This window comes from Abrus precatorius, unplaced genomic scaffold (genome assembly GCF_003935025.1).
Source record: "Abrus precatorius isolate BTA unplaced genomic scaffold, Abrus_2018 Scaffold9, whole genome shotgun sequence".
NCBI lineage: Eukaryota > Viridiplantae > Streptophyta > Magnoliopsida > Fabales > Fabaceae > Abrus > Abrus precatorius.
This window is the reverse complement of record NW_020874439.1, coordinates 31,302,994-31,323,642: the sequence shown is the minus strand read 5'-3', so window position 1 is coordinate 31,323,642 and position 20,649 is coordinate 31,302,994. Positions and strand designations below refer to the sequence as shown.

General features: G+C 32.9%; 2 protein-coding genes across 5 annotated transcripts; one reads left to right on the top strand and one right to left on the bottom strand.

Moving 5' to 3' along the window:
- Positions 1-1,907: 1,907 nt before the first annotated feature.
- LOC113848881 (ubiquitin-activating enzyme E1 1) lies at positions 1,908-11,149 on the top strand. Of its 3 annotated transcripts, none has more exons than XM_027478270.1 (7): positions 1,908-2,360; positions 2,621-2,964; positions 3,685-3,902; positions 4,376-5,170; positions 8,618-9,486; positions 9,596-10,028; positions 10,262-11,149. In XM_027478270.1, exons 2-7 carry the CDS (start codon positions 2,634-2,636, stop codon positions 10,856-10,858), a joined length of 3,243 nt encoding a protein of 1,080 aa, XP_027334071.1. In that variant the 5' UTR covers positions 1,908-2,360; positions 2,621-2,633; the 3' UTR covers positions 10,859-11,149. The 3 variants fall into 3 exon arrangements, with proteins under 3 accessions (XP_027334071.1, XP_027334070.1, XP_027334069.1); XM_027478269.1 differs by having other exon boundaries at positions 2,004-2,360; positions 2,618-2,964; positions 10,262-11,053; XM_027478268.1 differs by having other exon boundaries at positions 2,028-2,964; positions 10,262-11,053.
- Positions 11,150-12,704: 1,555 nt separating this feature from the next.
- Positions 12,705-18,310, bottom strand: LOC113848887 (LRR repeats and ubiquitin-like domain-containing protein At2g30105). Of its 2 annotated transcripts, XM_027478278.1 has the most exons (10): positions 17,994-18,310; positions 17,809-17,903; positions 17,097-17,252; positions 15,765-15,875; positions 15,556-15,656; positions 15,060-15,197; positions 14,425-14,473; positions 14,206-14,271; positions 13,154-13,273; positions 12,705-13,022 (listed from the first exon to the last, which is right to left on the bottom strand). In XM_027478278.1, exons 1-10 carry the CDS (start codon positions 18,151-18,153, stop codon positions 12,912-12,914), a joined length of 1,107 nt encoding a protein of 368 aa, XP_027334079.1. In that variant the 5' UTR covers positions 18,154-18,310; the 3' UTR covers positions 12,705-12,911. The 2 variants fall into 2 exon arrangements, with proteins under 2 accessions (XP_027334079.1, XP_027334080.1); XM_027478279.1 differs by lacking the exon at positions 15,765-15,875 and having other exon boundaries at positions 12,842-13,022.
- Between the last annotated feature and the right edge of the window lie 2,339 nt (positions 18,311-20,649).

Here is a 20,649-nt window from a genome sequence, read left to right as displayed (position 1 = left end):
CATCAACAATAGACATCAACAGTGTACATTTTAACATTATGTGTGCATGATTTATGCCAAAAAGTGTATGCACAGGACATTTATCGAACGACATGTTTGGCATACCTTTTATTTGTGAATTTCTTTTGAAAAGAAAAAAACTATATCTGTAAAAATAAATTATTTTATTAAATGAGCTAATTACAAAATGTACTAAACCTTATATTTGCTTGTACACGAAATAGCTTTGCGAACTGTAAGACAACATAGAAGCTTCTGTTATAAAAGCTACATATGTTGAATTGATGCATTGAAAGATGGCAACTAATGTAGAGATAAAGTCGACAATTTCATATGAGCCTGTTTCACATGGCAAAGACCGATCAATTCATTGAATCAAATAATGATTTGCAAACTATAAATTTATTTATGAAAATAATTAATACTTTTGAAAATTAATTTTAAAAAATATGATTCTAATTTGAAAATGTTAGTTGAGAATATTTTTCATTATTATAAAAGATATATATTTCTTCTTAAGTGAAAAAAAATTACAAAAAGGTAATCATTGAGTGACGAATCAGAAACCCATAAGTGTTGCGCAAACAGGTTACTAGCGAGAGTCTTGGAAATTACCCTTTCTTTTTTCAAGATATCAATATGTGTATACTTTAATTTATCTTAATATAAATGAATTTGTTGTGGTAATTGATGATTATGAATAAGTTTTTTAGGAGTAATTTTATTTTCTTTTCAATTTTTAATTTTAGCACATGAAATGGTATTTTGAAGACTTACATTATTAGTTTTGAAACTTTATCAACATTATTTAATATTTCAAAATCCTAAATTCGGGTTATGAATTCAAAATCAGTTGTTGAACATAAAAAGAGAAAATATAAAATATAGATTTATATTACAATAGATTAAATTGTAACACACTTTAACCTCTTAAAAAAATTATGTGATTTATATTTCAAAATAATTAAAACTAATAAACTTGAGCCAAATAAAATTATCTGCAACCTAGTATCAAGCTTAATTACATCTCATTTATATTTGGATTGAAAATGTAGTTGTTAATGGAGGTTTTTTGCTAAAATGCTGCAAAGTAAATAGTTTGGGCCTTGAACCATAGTGGGCAATTTTATTTCGGCCTCACTGTCATTATTTTGGATTGAAAATAATATTCCTTAATTAGTTAATATGTTTGGAAAAGTTTTGATGCTAATTTTTATTTTAGGTGCGATTAATATAATTAACTATCTAAGTTAGTATTCTCACTTATAAATAATAAGCGTAAATTTTTAGGAGCAATTAAATGTATTTCTCCAATTTAAAATTTCCATAATTATGTAAGATAATTAAGAATATTAAATGTTAAAAAATTTTCTAAGTTAACAAAAGTTTATATAAAGTCAATATTGAGTAGTGTTATATTTTTCTACTGTTTGTTTTAAATTTCTACAAATTCTCATGATAATTAATTAAGAGACAGAAATATAAATATACTTAATGTCCTCAAAATATAAAATGCATTTTTTATTCAGCAAACTGAAAAATTAACAAATGAATAAAATTTATGTTAGTTTCTACAATAACTCTCTACAAATATACTAAAATCATTGTTTGTTTCTTTCAATTTTTTTGAGAGTTTTAGAAAATAAAACCGTTATTTTAGAAATTTAAATTAAAAATACTATTAAACAACTAATTTAAATAAAAGTAAGAATTTTTAATAATAATAATAATAAAATTGTCTACAAGTTTTATTTGTTAATAAAAAATAACAATTAAATCTATAAAATCAAAATATAAATGTAAGAAACAATACAGCGCAGCCGCGTAGAAGAGCTAGAATGTAAAAGTACAAATATAACTTTTCTTTCTTTTCACTTTATTTCTAGCATCTTCTAGATTTTTCTTGCACTGTTGGATTCCATGCTCGACGGAACACGGTAAGAGCCGTATAACCCAACGCAAAGGTCGTTGATGTAAGGGAAAAGGAAAAACGACGACGTATCACGGCCTTACCAGTTTCGTTTATCTAAACGCTTCTCGTTTTGCCTCCTCTGTCGTCTCTTCTCTCTCTGAGAAAACCAAAGAGGGAGAGAAGAAATGGTAGCACCTGTCATGTCCTCATTCCAAACCCTAGAATAGTAGAATCCACTTTCTTTGCAAATCCATAAATACCCTCACTCACTCTCTTTCTTACGAAAAATAAAAACCCAAAATTCTTAGAAAGAGAGAAACATTAACACAAGCAACAAACGCAGCACAAACCCGAACGAAAAGCACCACTTTCTCTCTCATTTTGTCTCCGATTCTCGGCTTCCAATCAGGTCCCATTCCTCTCTTCCTTCGCACCGAAGTTCCAATCGGTACGTTGCTTCTCCCTTCCCTAATCGCTAATAGTTAATCTCCTTCCATTTCTTGCATCGCTGTTTTGTACTTGAATAGTACTCATGCTTCGTGAGCTAGGGTTAGGGTTTTTCCTTGTCCTGATTCCCTTGATCGTTGCGCGGTTTCTGTATCTTGCTTTTGACTTCGATCCACTTGGCGATCGCGGTGTTAGTTCTTGGTTCTTGATTGCTTTTCTTGTTGCTGTGTTGACGGTTCGGTTTCGTGGCGTGTTCAGCAGTTCACTGCACTATATGCTTCCAAGAAAGAGACCCTGCGAAGGAGAGGTTGTAGAAGAAGAGACCGACAACAGTTCCTTTTCCAAGAAGAATCGGATCGCCGCCGCAACTGCCGATTCCACGGTGAGGAACGGTGACCGGAGCTTTAGCGGCAGCGACAATAACAGCGACAGCGGGAACTTGCGTGAGGGAGCGTTAGCTATGGCTTTAGGCGATTCCAACCCGCCAGATATCGATGAGGATCTGCACAGCCGTCAACTTGCCGTTTATGGTCGAGAGACCATGCGGAGGCTCTTTGCTTCTAGCATCCTCGTCTCAGGGATGCAGGGTCTTGGCGTCGAGATTGGTAAAATTTTTGAATTCTTGTGTTCTATTAAAGGCTTTTTGCTGTTATGGACGTCTCGGTTTGGTTGTGGTGGTTCTTGTTTGCTGAATTTAGGAGAATCTAAGAATTATGGATCATACATCCACTCATATAATAAATTCGATTTGTGCCCATCTTAGTTGCTGGTAAAACTCTGTTAATGGTTCTCTCCCTCTTTTTCCTTGCGCTTTCAGTTTCTTGCTTTTTGTAGATGAAAATTGTTCAGTCCTTAGCGAATGAGATTGATGCTGGTAGATTTAGTGATTTTGTGCTTAGCAAACCCTGCCATCTGGAAAAGGAGGCAGAGTAATGCAACTGTTCCGAGTTTTGGTCCTGTTAATTGTTGTTAATGATGATAGATTTCTATTGAAATAAATGCAATCTGATTACATTCAGAATTGTTTTATTTTAATGTTCGGTCAGGCTATTTGTTATCTGTGTCTTGATGGACTGCTTTGATTCTTCATTGTTGCATCTTCTTTGGCTGCCGTTCTACTTGGAAGTCCTCAGAAACCATTTGTACTGCATTCAATTTAGAATAATGAACTAGTGTCTTGTAATTCATAATTTGAACCATATTTCTGGATTTGTGACTTGATTTCTCATGTAATGGTTGTGCTATTTAGGTTCAAACTTCGAATAGTGCTAGCTCTTTAATTTTAAATCAGGTTTTTGGATTCTAATAAAGTTTACTGCCTGCAGCAAAGAATCTCATTCTCGCTGGTGTCAAATCTGTGACTTTGCATGATGAGGGGACTGTAGAGCTGTGGGATCTGTCCAGTAATTTTGTGTTTACAGAAGAAGATGTTGGTAAAAACAGGGCAGTGGCTTCTGTAAGTAAATTGCAGGAGCTCAACAATGCAGTGGTTGTCCAGAGCTTGACAACTGGGCTGACAAAGGAGCTCCTTTCTAAGTTTCAGGTACCTCATTCTAGTGTCTAATCTTCCTTTTTGAGTGAATTTCTATGTTGAAATGTATTGTATGTGAATTAGTACTGCTAACTTTCACTTCTCAGTCATGGCAGAATATTATTTGTTAATTAATTCATACCATGATAGGTTTTGTAACGGCCACATAGCTGCTGCAGACAGGGTCAACAGTAGTAGTGATTATTGTTGCATATCACATTTGCTATCTTTAAAATTTTTTTCTAGTAAATGAATCACATTGGTAGGGATACACTATTCTGTATGTTTTATTTGTTGCCTCTCTTCATAAGATTAATCCTTGTTTGGTTTGTATAATTCTCAAGTAATGTAACACTGGAGATTTTCCTTGTTTATTGTCTAATGTTGTAATGTAACGTGAAGTCTTGTCTTATTTCCAACTGTAAATACATTTGCGTCTGGTTTATTTAGGTATATTTACAGTTTTTTTGTTAACTATTTTGTAGGCTGTTGTTTTTACTGATATTAGTCTGGAAAAAGCCTTTGAGTTCAATGATTACTGTCACAGTCATCAGCCTCCTATTGCTTTTATTAAAGCTGAAGTTAGAGGCCTTTTTGGTTCTGTGTTTTGTGATTTTGGGCCTGAGTTCACTGTTTTTGATGTTGATGGAGAAGAACCCCATACTGGCATAATTGCATCCATAAGCAATGACAATCCCGCTCTAGTATCTTGTGTTGATGATGAGAGGCTTGAGTTTCAGGATGGAGATCTTGTTGTATTCTCTGAAATTCATGGTATGAAAGAATTGAATGATGGAAAGCCAAGAAAGATTAGAAATGCTAGAGCATATTCTTTTACTCTTGAAGAAGACACCACAAATTATGGTATCTATGAGAAAGGTGGTATTGTCACGCAGGTCAAACAACCGAAGGTATTGAACTTTAAGCCACTCAGGGAAGCACTCAGTGATCCCGGCGATTTTCTTCTGAGTGATTTTTCAAAGTTTGATCGCCCAACTCTCCTTCACTTAGCATTCCAGGCTTTGGATAAGTTCATTTCTGAGTTAGGTCGCTTCCCTGTTGCTGGTTCAGAGGAAGATGCACAGAAGCTTATATCTTTTGCCACTAGTATTAATGACAACTCAGGTGATGGGAAATTAGAAGATATAAATCCCAAACTTTTGAGACACTTTGCTTTTGGTGCTAGGGCAGTATTGAACCCTATGGCTGCCATGTTTGGTGGAATTGTTGGACAAGAGGTTGTCAAGGCATGCTCTGGGAAGTTTCACCCCCTTTTTCAGGTAAACATGTTTTTAGTGTCTTGTCATTTTCTCTTGGTATTTTGAAATATTTTATATTGTGCTAGTGAAACTGACTTTAGGTGATATATCTTTTGGTAGAATTGCTTTCCCTTTTAAGTAATTAGCTGATTGATGGTGTGTTCAGTTTACTGTTTCAGCTGATGTTTAATTTTGTTGTTTCTTTTATAATATTCTTTACCTGTTGAATGCAGTAGAATTTATCCAATCTAGTTTCTAAATAAGATAGATTCATTGTTGAGTCTTAACTTCTGTTGGGCCTGATTGTTCTATACATAATTTGATCTTGACTATGAATCAGTTGTTTGATTTCCTTTTCCTTTGTATTTTATTTGTTGTTTGAGTATTGGATTTATGGAAGGATGCCTTGGTACAATGGTTAGAGTTGAGGGCATGTGACTAGGATGTCATTAATTCAATTTGTGGAATCAACCTCTTGCAAATGCGAGGTAAGGCTGCCTAATATAAATTCATAAACTTTTAAGAGGATGAAAAGTGGTGAAACAATTGATCCCAAAAAAATTCCTGTGGTAATTTGGGAAAATAAGGACTTAAGTGACTCATTTAGCTCTTTAATAAGATCTTGAGATTTAAATGTAAGCCAAATGAATGGAAGAACACTTTGGTTACTATATATAAGTCGTGAAAACTATAAAAAGATTAAACTTATGAGCTATACTATTAAGTAGTAGGAAAATGTGATTGAACATAGAAGACAGGAAGAAATTGAGTTTGCTGATGGTAGAGAAAATGTGCTTGAGTAGAGAAAGACATTTAAAGTTATTTGTGATGGTAAAATATTTATTAAGCTGAAAGAAAAGTTTTGTTGAGATGTAATATGACCAGCTGTTATATATAATAATGAATGATGATCTTTAAAGGAATAACATGAAAAGAAAGTGGGAGTGGTAGAAATGAGAATGTTAAGGTTGATGAGTGATTGCTCAAGAAATGAGAATGTTAAGGTTGATGAGTGATTGCTCAAGAAATGATACTATATGAGAGTATATTGGAGTAGCACCTATGGTGAAAAAATGTCTGAAAATCATCTAAAGTTGTTTGATCATGTGCAAAAAAAAAAAAACTTTGGGGGCATTAGTTAGAAGGGTGAATTGCATAATATTTTTAGTTATTTGTCCAAAATGAGATTGAGCGGTTTGGGGTCAATACTCCAATGCAACGATCATTTTGGTGGTCAGCAACTCTTAATAGGGGACTTACTTTCAGTTTCAGGTCAATACCTAATGCTTCCTTTTCTTCTCTCAACTTTGTTCTTATTGGCTTCATAGATGAGTATGTAGTTGTTAATCTCGGATAGCCACAAATAGTGGCTGACCCCTAAAACTCTAAAGCTCTGTTCACTGATTACTCATATATATATATATATATATATATATATATGAGTAATCAGTGAACAAAAAACTAAAAAAACAGAGCTTTATCTCCTTCAGCAAACAAAACAGAGCTTGAAGCAAGAGTGATAAGTGAACAGTAAAACAGCAGAAAAGCATAGCTTTATCTCCTTGAAGCAAGAGTGATCAGTGATTGGAAAAACAGAGGAGATGCTGGAAAAGCTGATTTCTCTGGCAAAATGCAATGGATGAGCTGGTGAAGAGGGGAGAAACTGCTATGTTGGGGCCCCGGCTTTTCGTGCAGAGAGGCAGTGTGTGGGGAAGATGAAATCAATATACATATTTTATAAAGTGCAAATGACGGGAAGATGAAATCGATATACATATTTTATAAAGTGCAAATGACCTTTCTACCCTTAAAAATAATTAAAACGCCGTGTTTTAGCAAAAATCAGAATAGGGTTTCTTGCTTTTCCAATTTTGTGCAATCGCACACAGCAAACTTCTTTTTCTGGCTGCGAAACCCCTGCAATTGCCGCCACATGAGAAACGCTTCGTGATGTGGCAGCCGACTGCCGCACTGTGCTGCACCTGCACAATAGCACTGCTATAGTGCACTATTTCTCCATCCTTTTATGGATGAGTACTTGCTTCTTTACTTCATCTTTATATGGGTTTGTGTTTGTATAGTATGTTTAATGTTATATTATCTAGACACCGGTATGACACTTTGAAAATAAGCTTTTATAGTTCCATTGATGGTATAAGGTTATAAGGTTACACTTTGAATATTTATGAGTATAGGATTTCTCCCTTCATTGCATGTTTTACTTTAGCCTTATGGTTCTGTGTCTTTGTTTTGATTGACTATTACAACTATGAACAAACGATCCTCTCCTGTAAACATGTGAAATATGAAGAAATCAATCAATCATACGATAATCTTCAATGATGGAAAGAATAGTGGCACATGGATAATGATCATTCTGCTTTTGTTGAGTAAGGTGTGAGTGTGAGGCTAATTGACAATCTGTATCAATCCACACCTTTCTCTCAAGCAAACTTTAAAACTGTTAAGATACTACAAAGTTCAGCAAGATGAGCATCTATAGACTGTCCAGACAAAGGTTTTAATTCTTTGAGGGGCAGTCAACTTGTGGATGGATTTCCAAACTTGGAAATAGGCTTGGAAGTCGCACAACTTAGTAGAGTAGTTCCAGATAGGCTTGTCATGCAGATCAGTCAATGGGGTCTCTTAACACACTATCTCATGCACTATATAGTCAGGAATGAGATGTTTAAACCTATCAATGTTCCATTGCCATTTGCATCAACCTATCTAGCCATTGTTAGACTCAACATCTCAGTTGGGATTGGTTGCTATTTCTTGTATGTTTTGCTTAAGAGCTTTGACTTTTTAATTTTGAGTATGTCATGGATGTTGAGTTTATTTTTAAAATTTTTGAGCATGTATATGTATAGTATAAATTATCTAATTTGTACTTAAAATTTCTGAATACTGATCATCTTGCCATATCATTTTTGGTGCTGGCCGCCATGTTACTATCCGAGCTTGATTCGTGTGTCCTAGAAAGAGGGTGGGAGGAGGAGAAAAAAAAAAAGCTGTGGATGCATCACCTGAGTAGTATTGATTAATTGCAACATAGGATAAATTCATGGAAGTGTCTGTAGCTGCTTTCTTTCCCTGTCATGTGTCATTTTTGCTGTGTGTGAATCGTGGGAATAGTATGGTCTTCTATTGACATAATTGAGGTAGATTTCTGTGATCTTACACCCCTTTTCTTGTGCATTAGAGGATTTTTACAAACATGATATTGTGAGTGCACATAATCCAGTGCAAGTCAAGAGATTATAGAATAAAAGCATAGTGATATATTCTGGCTGGTTTAAACTTAATTTATTGTTGTTTTGAAGTAGTGATGCATCATACTCAACAGTCATGATATTATGGTATTTTGAAGTATTGTCTTCTGTCTCTTCAATGAGAATTATTATCAAGCATATAATACTCTTGTTTTTATTATTTATTATGATTTTAACTTCTGTTCCTCTGCAGTTTTTCTACTTTGACTCTGTGGAATCACTCCCTTCAGAACAAGTGGACCCAAATGATTTCAGGCCAATAAATAGTCGTTATGATGCACAGATTTCAGTATTTGGACGGAAGTTACAGAATAAATTGGAGGATTCTAAGGTTTTTGTTGTTGGATCTGGTGCTCTGGGATGTGAATTTTTGAAAAATCTTGCTCTCATGGGAGTTTCTTGTGGAAGTCAGGGGAAGTTGACTATTACTGATGATGATGTGATAGAGAAGAGTAACCTAAGCAGGCAGTTCCTTTTCCGTGATTGGAATATTGGACAGGCTAAGTCCACAGTTGCTGCTTCAGCTGCTGCATCTATAAATTCTAGTTTTAATATTGAAGCTCTACAAAATCGAGTTGGCACTGAAACTGAAAATGTGTTTAATGATACCTTCTGGGAAAACTTGAGTGTTGTAATAAATGCACTGGACAATGTGAATGCAAGACTATATGTTGATCAGAGATGCTTGTATTTTCAAAAGCCTCTTCTTGAGTCCGGAACTCTTGGAGCTAAATGCAATACCCAGATGGTCATTCCCCACATAACTGAAAACTATGGTGCATCAAGAGATCCACCTGAGAAACAGGCACCCATGTGCACTGTACACTCATTTCCACACAACATCGACCATTGCTTGACATGGGCGCGATCAGAGTTTGAGGGTTTACTTGAGAAAACTCCCGCTGAAGTAAATGCATATTTGTCTAACCCAATTGAATATACTAATGGAATGACAAATGCTGGAGATGCTCAAGCAAGGGATAACTTGGAGCGTGTTCTTGAGTGCCTTGACTCAGAAAAGTGTGAAAATTTTGAAGATTGCATTACTTGGGCTCGGCTAAAGTATGTTCCTTTGATAGTATATACTTGTCTATCTGTTCTTACATATTAGTGTGGTCAGAACATCTTAAGTTTTCTGTGTCCTTCATTTACACACTTATTTTTCCCACAGATTTGAGGATTATTTTGCTAACCGGGTGAAGCAGTTGATCTACACTTTCCCTGAAGATGCTGCAACCAGTACTGGAGCTCCTTTCTGGTCTGCACCAAAAAGATTTCCTCATCCGCTACAGTTGTCTTCCTCTGATCTGGGTCATCTACACTTTGTGATGGCAGCTGCTATTTTACGGGCAGAAACATTTGGTATCCCAATCCCTGATTGGGTGAAGAACCAGAGGAAGGTGGCTGAAGCTGTTGATAAGGTGATAGTACCTGACTTTCAACCCAAGAAAGATGCAAAAATAGTAACAGATGAGAAAGCCACCACTCTCTCCACTGCTTCAGTGGATGATGCAGCGGTTATTAATGATCTAATAATCAAATTAGAGAGGTGCCGGAGTAATCTGCCACCAACATTCAGAATGAAACCTATTCAGTTTGAGAAGGTCTGTTTTTCCATAATTGCACTTTTCTTCTAACTGGATTTTTACTTTGATGTTCCTTCTGTGATCTTCTCAATTGTCTCATTTTGTAGTTATGTCTGAAATTGTTTGACTGGTGTAGGTTTTGTTTGCTTGCTCGGATATGAACTCATTCTTCATTACATACATGTATGTGTGTGCTTCTTGTAATTATATTTTATTAACTGATGAACTTTCTTTCTGCCATAATATCTCAGGATGATGATACAAACTACCATATGGATGTTATTGCTGGGCTTGCCAATATGAGGGCTCGGAATTACAGCATTCCTGAGGTTGACAAACTTAAAGCCAAGTTTATTGCTGGAAGGATCATTCCTGCAATTGCAACCTCAACTGCCATGGCCACTGGTCTTGTCTGCCTGGAGCTCTACAAAGTTTTGGATGGGGGGCACAAGGTTGAAGACTACAGAAATACCTTTGCTAACTTAGCACTGCCTCTTTTTTCAATGGCCGAACCTGTTCCACCGAAGGTTATCAAGCATCAAGATATGAGTTGGACTGTTTGGGACAGATGGATTCTTGGAGACAATCCTACCCTCAGGGAACTTCTGCAGTGGCTGAAGGCAAAAGGCTTGAATGCTTATAGTATTTCTTGTGGAAGTTGCCTTCTCTATAATAGTATGTTCCCTAGGCATAAAGAGCGAATGGACAAAAAAATTGCAGATCTAGCTAAGGAAGTAGCCAAGCTGGACATTCCTTCATACCGTCGTCACTTGGATGTTGTTGTGGCATGTGAGGATGATGAAGATAATGATATTGACATCCCTCAAATATCAATTTATTTTCGTTAGGTTGCTTTCATCTTGTAAGAGGTGTGTTTGAGACTTATAGGTAAAAAGGACAGCAAGTTTGATTCTCATGCTCCATATTCATAATGGATAAAGGCACATTCTTGACCATGTCAAAGTTCATATATGAATTGAAAGAGCAACTTTCATTCGTAGTACGTTGTCTTTCTTTCAATGCTTTTGGGATCTTTCTTCAATCCTGACCTAACTGTTCTTCTGCATCACATCCCCTTCCCTTCTCGTTTTTTGGTTGTGATTTCTGTTAGGTGGGTAAATGATTGGTTATTGATGTTTCAAATCAATGAATAAGCAGGTGCTGTCGAGAAGTATCACTAAAAAGGAGGATCAACTGAAGTATTCACAGGACTGATAGTTAAAATCTTTAACTACTCCGTTATTAAGAAACACAAACAAAAATTATGATAATAAATTTTGTTAAGATAAAAAATAGTAAATAGAAAGAAAATTAATTTTAAAAATTTAGAAAGTTGGATTAAGTAAATTTAAATAAATAAAGATTGTAAATTTTCTTAGCATTCAAATAATTAGATTTTTTCGTTGACTATTTAATTTTAATCTCTTAAAGTAACTTCAAAAAGTAACCTCATGTAAATAACAACGATACTCACTCACTATCTCAACATTCTCTAACTTTTCTTCTTGAAGTCTTTTTGCTCCTTATCAATGACACCCCTTCTATTCTAGAATATTTTGCACCTCTCCATACTCGAAGATATATGGCCAAAAATACAAAATAACACTATTCTGTCACTTGGTCCAATTTCACATAAACTATTTCCCTCCTTGATTTGAAAATTCAAATCGACAAACCGCAACTCAAGGCAAGTAGTGGTGGACAATAGGGAGGAGAAATGAGAGCATCGATAGTGGGAGGGTGAGTGTTAGTTTTGCCATTTACGTATTACTTAAGAATATAAAATTGATATCATTATGATAAAAATTGATAATTAAATTAAATTGTTTAATAAAAACTAATAAGTCTATATAAAAGTTTCACAGACTAATTTATTTAACATTTATAATTTTATAAATTAATGATATTACTCACTTTTATATGGTGCAAAGTGAAAAGTTAAACTTATGAAAATTGCTTGGGTGATTTTAAATATGTAATTAATTGTTAAATTAATTTCAATTTGTATTTTGCTAGTAAATTAATCTTCAAGTTTGGGGACTACGAACATAATTTTCATATTCTAAAGAATAATGTGATTGATGTTTTATCCTTGGTGTGGAAGTCAGAGCCCCGGGAGGGTTTTATTTTTATATTTATTTTTAGTTTACAAAATTAGAAGGGAGGTGAGGGAAAATGAGGGGGAGGGAGTTTAAAATTCTTTTATTTTATTATGCTATAGATTATACTAACAAAGTTATCTTTAATTTATTAAATTTTTTATAATGATATAATAGTTTATTAACTAAATAACGGTACCCACTCCTCCAAGTTCTCTCTTCCTCTTCAACTAAATAAAGTAGCTTTCATTTAAAGGAGGGGGAGAAATCATTCATGTTATTGCATAAAAACTAGGTTACTATTTTTTATTTTAGTATTCTAAAATTTAGTGGTAAATTTAGATGAGAACATTTTTAAGATTTATTTGTTCTCATTTCATCATTTGACTTCTCTTGCATTGAATATTTAATTTTTGAAGTCAATCTTAATTTTAATTTTACCTTTCTATAATTTATTTTTTAATTAAAAAATCTCATATCTTTAATTTAGTCAAATTTATCACAATAAAATATTTATTCTTATTAACAAAAATATTTACTCTAGAAGACACAGGGCATGCAATAGCTAAAAGAGCGAGGCACTATCCCTGGTTAGCACAATAATAATAATAATAATAATAATCACAGTTTTAGGATAACTAAATTGTATTTATCAATCACTTAAAGGAAATCTCTGTAGAACAAAGTCATATCACAAATTCAGTTTGCCACCATAGGCAAGGTAAGCACTGCCATCAATTTTGGATATGAACTTCATGAAGATTATCTGAAAAGCATTAATTATGATCAAACTCATTTCTATTTAGTTTTTATCAGCACCTTCATCAAAATCTTTTGCAACTCCAACCCGGAAATCCAGTTGTTTCTGATGTTTAGAACGCCGGCGCTCATCGAAATTGTCCCACCCTTCAAACTGCAAGAAATTCATGCATCACTGTCATGTAGCTGTTGTTTTTTAGGCATTTTATGCTTCAATGAACTGACACAACTAATTAGTTATTTGTTGTGTTTCAAAATATGTAATGCAAAATTAAGAGTGCAGACCTGGCGAAGGAGATCGATTGTTATTTGTGTGTTATGGAGATCCAAAGTGGAAAGCTGAAGGCAGGTCTTGAATAGTTTAGATGGAAGAGACTTCATCCCATTGTTACTAAGATACAATGCCTGCATAGTGAACAGAGTATAGGAGTAAGATGCATTTTAATTGAGGCATGAGTAAGATATATGTAGGGAAGATTGATACATATACACAGTTAATTACAACCTTCCTTACAGTATGCAAATATATGTATATATGTGTGTGTATGTATTTGCTAATATACAACTTATAATTTAGACAGTATTTTAGCAAGTTATAAATATTCCTTCTAAAATAAGTGAATGTAGGTTATATATATGAAGAAAGATTCCTAGGCACTTGCAAACTTAAATTTATGCACGTTTTTCCTTCCTTATTCCCTACCATGAAGATTCAAATTTATTAAATGCCTGAGAAGGAGAAGAGTATTGTTAAAATAAATACACTAAGGGTATATTTGATTAGTGTTTTAAAAACAGTTTTCTGTTTTTAAAAATAAAATATAATACAAATTTGTATTGAATTTTATTTTTAAAAACAGAAAACTGTTTTTAAAAAGGAAAACAAACACTAACATATTTGAAGGTATACATCTCTAGTGGGAACTTATCATGGGGGCGGGACTGTCTTACTATCAATAATTTCCAAAAGAAGGGGTGTATGTGTGATTTCACCTATACATCAAGGCAAAATCTATATAATTCACATGCTAAAAGGGATGCACACGTGAAAATTCACTATTATAAAACTGGGAAAGTCGAGTCTATATGTTAAATATTAACCAACCGTTATATGTGGTTTTTTAGAAATTAAATTAAGGGCTTCATTTAATGCATCAACATAGAGTAGTCAGAGTGTAGTTCTCAGGTACAAGAATGAAACCGAAACATCATATGATCACAGTTCCTAAACTTTTCAAATTATTTAAAGATAACAAACTAAATTGTTAATAAACCGCTGAAAACAAATCCACCTTAAATTTTCTTTTCTTATTGTGTAAACTGGGGAAAAAGGTTACCTTCAAATTGCTCAAACTGCTAAATGTCTCTGGCAATTCTGACAGAAAATTCGATGAGAAATCAACCTGCGCAACTTAGACAAGCATATGAAGAGTTCAGACATCATCTAAGAAAAAAGATTCTTTTCAGTTAATGTTATAAATTGAAATGCTGTGTCAACTAGGTAGATCCTTCTGAAAAAAGAAAGAAATGAATGAGAAGCAGAAGAACAACTCTACCTCAACAAGAGAATGGCAGTTCCCTATAAATTCACTGATGGTACTCATCCTGAAGAAAAAAGAAACACAAACCAATCAAAATAACAATTCTTTACCTAACATCACTTAGTAATTTGTTAATAAAGTTATCATAATAGAATTTACTGCAAGAGGTAGATGGGTTTTGCATAAACTTGTTCATTCAGCTAATTGATGTCATTAGCATTGTCCCATAGACTTGACTAAAATTTGATGAAAAAGATGGATAAGGGCTACTTATGACATATTCTTGTACTGGCACAAGAACAACACGGGTTTGAATCTGACCTTTGCAATTTTATTTTATTTGTTGGCTAAAAAAATAAGGATTGGATTTTTGTTTAAATATAAAATATTAAATTCATTAATATCTTCTATTTATTTTGATACACAAGGAGAGGTTTGATACAAGGGTAGCATGTAACTATATACTCATGCATTCGAAATATAACACAGAATGGACCAACATGTAAACCTAGCACCTATAAATCAATTAGATGGACCAAATAAACAAGTCAAGTATAGGACATCGATGAAACAGCGTTCTACAAAATTTGATCAAACTTACAATTGTATGAGTAAGTAAATAAATACAGGTACAGAGTTTTAAATGATACCTATTATTGTTGGCGCGCAAAACTTCTAATTGTGTCAAATGACGTATTTCATTAGGAAGGCCACCCAATTTATTATTGGAGACATGCAGCTCCCTTAAAGAGGTTAGAGGTCCTAGTGCAGATGGCAAAGTAGTTAAACTGTAGAAGACATGTTAAATAAGCAAATGACATCAAGGGACAAAATTCTCAATGAACTTGAAACATAAAGATCAGGCAAGGTTAGGTAAAAAGAATTGAAGTAATTCTTCCAAATATGCAAAGAATTGAACAAGATGAACAAAAATAACATTAATAATAAGGAATACCTGAAATAAGGGGTAATATTAGCATGAGACACAATGCAAGCAACCTCTAGTATTTTACATTAAACTCCAAAAGCCAACTATTGCAAATTATGATGGTATGGAGTATATACAATCAAAATTTTATTTGTTGTTTAATGCAAGTAAAAGAAAACAGGCATGCATTGAAATTGTAAATGATTATATTTACTCACTTATTATGGTTCAATGATAATACAGTAAGGAACTTCAGAGTTGTTAGTCCTTCCCAGCTAATTGATTCATCCACTATGTCATTTGCATTAATGAATAGTTTCTGCAACATTTTGAAAATAGCAAGTTGTGTTAAATATTACCCAACAAATATGTCTGAATGTAGACGAAACAAAAAACCTAAAAAGAGAGAGACAGAAGTTTGGGTTACCTCTAGACCAGTAAGACGAGTAATTTCTATAGGGACATTTTTAATCAAATTGTTGTTGCAATCTAGAACTCTTGCAGAACGTCCACAAACCCACACTTCATTAGGTACGGCCTATTTAATGAAATTTTTAAGAAATAAGACATTTCATACAACAATTGACGAGCAATTAAATCTCATGAAAAGAAAAATAATTTTATTTTTGTGGGTTTTCTTTTCCCTTATAGGCTGCTTAATACTCTCTCACCTTTCTGGATTCAGTAAGGTACAGAGCAATTTCTTAGTCATGAATAATCGACATTAGGCATGGTTACTCTAAAGGACTAGCCAATATTATTAATTTTTGCTTTTGATTAACAATGTTCCTTGATTCATAGCCCCCATGTTCGCATCAGCTCACTCAATGTTGCTTAGGATTATGTCATGTAATGAAGAATCCAAGATGAGTGATGTATACTGTTTACAAGCCTGCCATAAATGATGATACTGGGCAACTATCCTTCCACTAGAACAAGGTTACTAAATGGTTAATAACAATAGATTATGCCTGAAAAGTTGCAAACTGTAGATTTCAAATTCCTTATCAGATCCCCCTAAAATTTTCTTATACTGAGGGGGAAAAATCTACTATGCATTATGATGCTTTGATGGATTGTTTTGTAAATGGAGCTAATAGCCTAACTCTAATCACGTTATATTTTGAAACCATATAATATCATTTGAATAATATGATTTCAATGCAAAATGTCTTCAAAAGTTTGTCATTAGTAACACTTAGTGTGTTCCTAATCTCTCAATTTCTATAAAGCATAGACTTAGGCATGATACTGACATGACCCCAACAAGGACACACTTTGACACAACTAAGGTCCAAATTATAGGACACTGGGACAACACATGCACACACAAATCACATGAAATTATGTAAAACAACAAAAGATCTAAATTGATAATCAAGATTTGTATATTCTTGCATATTCACCTTCTTCCTATGATAATGAGTCTCACAGAATAAAAGAGGGATGCTATTTTTTAATATTTTGTATTCTAAGTTTGCTTTTAGAATGTCTGAATTTTTTTTTTCTAAAACTAGTGCTCATCCATATAGAGGTGTCAGCTCAAGCATCCAAACTAACCAAAAATATATTTTTGATCAAACAATTAATGAGGAGAGTTCAACATGTGTCATATTGGTGTAAAAAATGTATTGGACACTCCAACCCTTCAAGCAAGAGAAGTGTCCATACTTCATAGCTCAATTTCCACTTGACATCAAAATCTAAGAATCTAGACGAGTAGTTGAAATATGTGACAACACCATAAACAGTTTATTACCTCCAAGTTGCATTCAGACAGTGCTATAACTCCTGTTGCTTTCCACCGTTCCAATCTGTTCTTAACAGGAAATTTCTTCATGTCATTGCTAGAGTCTGGGTGGCTATCTTTCCTCAGTCTGGGGACAACCTGTGCGTTTTTCAAGACGGGACCATCCTATACAAGAAATTTGAAATCTTCAAGCTGTATTTTTCTGATTGCCATATAAACAAACGCAAACTATTCACATCTATAAACAGTTTTTATTTCCAATGAGAAGCTTGATAAAGTTTATCAATCTCATCTTATCATTACCACTTCTACCTAGTAACTACTAACTAGCCCCATTCATCTCCCATATGAAAAGATCCATCAAGTCTGTTCATAACCAGCTTGACAAAGTCAAAGCATTTTTGTGAACCTTTTCCATTTGTTCACATCACCCCATAACCATAAAGCTATAATTAAACATAATGATCAAATCATACAGTATAGTTAATGATCCATCATGCTATACAATAAATACAAAGCTTTATCTCACTAACTGAAGTTGGAGCCATCATGCTATAAACATAGTCGAATTTATTTTTGCTTCAAGATAAAAAATTATTGAAATTATCTCCATAGCAAAACACACACACACACACACGCCCACCAGAATATAGAGAAAGATCATGAAACTAACATTCTCAACAAAGGGAAAAGAAGAAATGAATATTAGAACATAGAATACCCCTTGATGTAAACCTTGGGAAGCCACAAGCATGAGTTTGGACCCATTAGTCAAATTGGATGCGGTCAACGTCATGGGGTCTTCCAAAACCTTTCCTGTTAGATGATTCATTCATTCATTGGTTCATTCATTTCACACATCAATGAATAAAAGGGGTTTCGTGAAAGAGAAAAAAAATGTGAAACCTTTGAAAATGAGTTTCTGGCCCCGTGGAAGAACATTGGTGGCAGGTAGAAGAAGGGATTTGAGATCTTTGATAGTTGAATTGGGTGAGATTGAGATGGGTATAGAGCCACCACTGAACTTGACGCTGATCGTTATGGTGGCATCCGAATTGTGTTCCATTTCAGCGTTTCCTATGATATTGAAACGAAGCCTGTTGTGAGTATTCGAGGAAGACCATGTATTACGAAGTTAGGAACAGAACATCACACAACACACTCTATCGTAGTTGGTTTTGGAAGGATTCAAATAACAATAGATTTTGCATCAGTAATGCCAGGGTCTCCTCTCTGGCTTATGTCTTGCTCTTTTTTTTTTTTTTTTTAAGTATACATAGCAAGTATATAATATTAAGGATTTAATTTCATTTTTATTCTTTTAATTTAAATAGGAAAAATGAAATTAAAAAACGGCATTTAATATCTAATACGTTTATGTTTATAATATTTTCAAGTTATAAGTTGCACAATTTTTACAGTTAAGATCCTTTATAATTAAAAAATATTTTTTATAGTTAAGATCCTACTATAAAACTTTTTTGTCTTTTCCTTTTATAATGATGTTTTAATTCTTAGCCAAGTACACACTTGGAATTCTAAATTCTCAATATATGCCTTTAACATGTATTTGTTTTATGTATCTGTAAGTTGAAAACTGATCTTGGTAAATTGATCTGATTATTTTCTAACATTGACTCTCTGGCCATTCCTTGGAGGGTTAGAAGAAACACCTGGATCTAGTACAGAACTGTTCTTGTTCACATGGTATTACCGAGGTTCCAATGAGGGAAATTAAAGAGTACCTTTAACATTTTTCATGCTGGATATGGTAATGTAATTCTGGCTGGCTATGAATAAAAAATATTTTCAGTGCTGACTGATAATAAAGCAAAATTGGAGTTGCTCACAGCCCATGAATTACTTGATGACAATAGAATCATGTGGCCATGTGTGAACTGGGATTAATCAAGAAAGTTCACTGTAAGAACTCAGAAGCACTTTTAAGATAGTAGACGGCAAAAAGAAGCTAAGATCCCATATTGGTCTATGTGGTCAAAGTATTACTCATAAGTTGGACAATCTTATAATAAAGTGTTTCTTCAAAGAATGTGGGAATTGATTTGGGGTTAGTGTGTTGAGCAAAAACATTAAAACATTTGTTTGGCTTGGTTTTTAATCTTATTTGTTACATTGCTGTAATTTGAATAGATTTTTACAAAAATTATTAAAAGAAATTTTTTTCTTTTAAATTAAAAATAAATTATTTAAAAAAATTTCTCATTTAACTTTTTTTTTTTAAATTTTAAAAAATAAACTGATTGAACAAGAGAACCTCAATTAAGCACATCTTGTGGCAATCCCCTCCCTTAGTTGGATTAATTAATATAAGAATCCAACCATGTTAAAAGAAAATTATGATCCAAACTGATTCCAATTTTTAAATTACATATCCCCATTCTGATGATGTTATAAACAATAGTTGGCTAGGTACTTGGGCTTTGATGACTTTGGTTTACCAAAATAAATACCTTCCAATGTGGCAGAAATTGTAAATATAGAATTTTGTGTGTTGTTATTAGGATTTATTTTAAACTTTAAAAAATTTATTGAAAAATATTTGTTATATTAAAAATATAATAAATATTTCCATTTTTAATAAGAAATACTATTTTTAAATATTCAAAATTAGTTATCAGAATTGATGTTAATATGTTTTTTATAGGTTAAGAAATTAAAAGTATTTTTTATTAAAAATATTGTTAAAATTTATTAATATCATATTTTAATAATTTATTTACTTTTAATTATGTAAATAGTGCCCTATTATTATTACAATTATGTTATTTTCAATATTAAAAGTTAATTTTAAACACACAATAATAATAATTTTTTATTAAAAATATTTTTATATTATTAATGCAAAAATATAAAAATATTTTATTATTTATATTTACTTAAATTCAATCTTGAATATTAATATTAACAACTTTTTCTTATGTTCAGAATGTGAAGAGTGACTTTTCATGGAAGCTGTTATCCAACTTTAGATACCTTAATCATAAAATAGGAAAAGAAAAACAAAATAGAATCTGCATAACCCTACAAATCAAACATTATTTAAGCTACTTTGTGTTACACTGCTGTCTAACTTTCTTCCTTCTAACAAAAAGTTTCGTGACATCCTTTATATAACATTATTAAATATTAAATAAGTATTTACTCATTCATGTTTGATGGTTAGCCCTTACAAATTACACCCTCCCACTCTTTAAAGTATTTTCCATCTTAAATGCTAAATATCTAAGCACATCAAATCACATCCTACTCCAAGATAAAAGTTACTTATACATTCTTTCTATTTTTTTTTATAAAAAATAAATAACTAATTCTTCAAAATAAAAAATTAATTATATATCATAAATTTATAGTATATTCTAAAAATACATAAATGAATATAGTAACTTGTATAAATAATGAGTAAATGTTTGATTATTATAATTCTCACAATAGATAAGGAGACAGAAAGAATTGAACAACTGATATATCTAAAATGTTTATAAGTATATAAATCAACCTTCTCTTTGGATATATCTTAATGTTAATATTATCATTTAACATA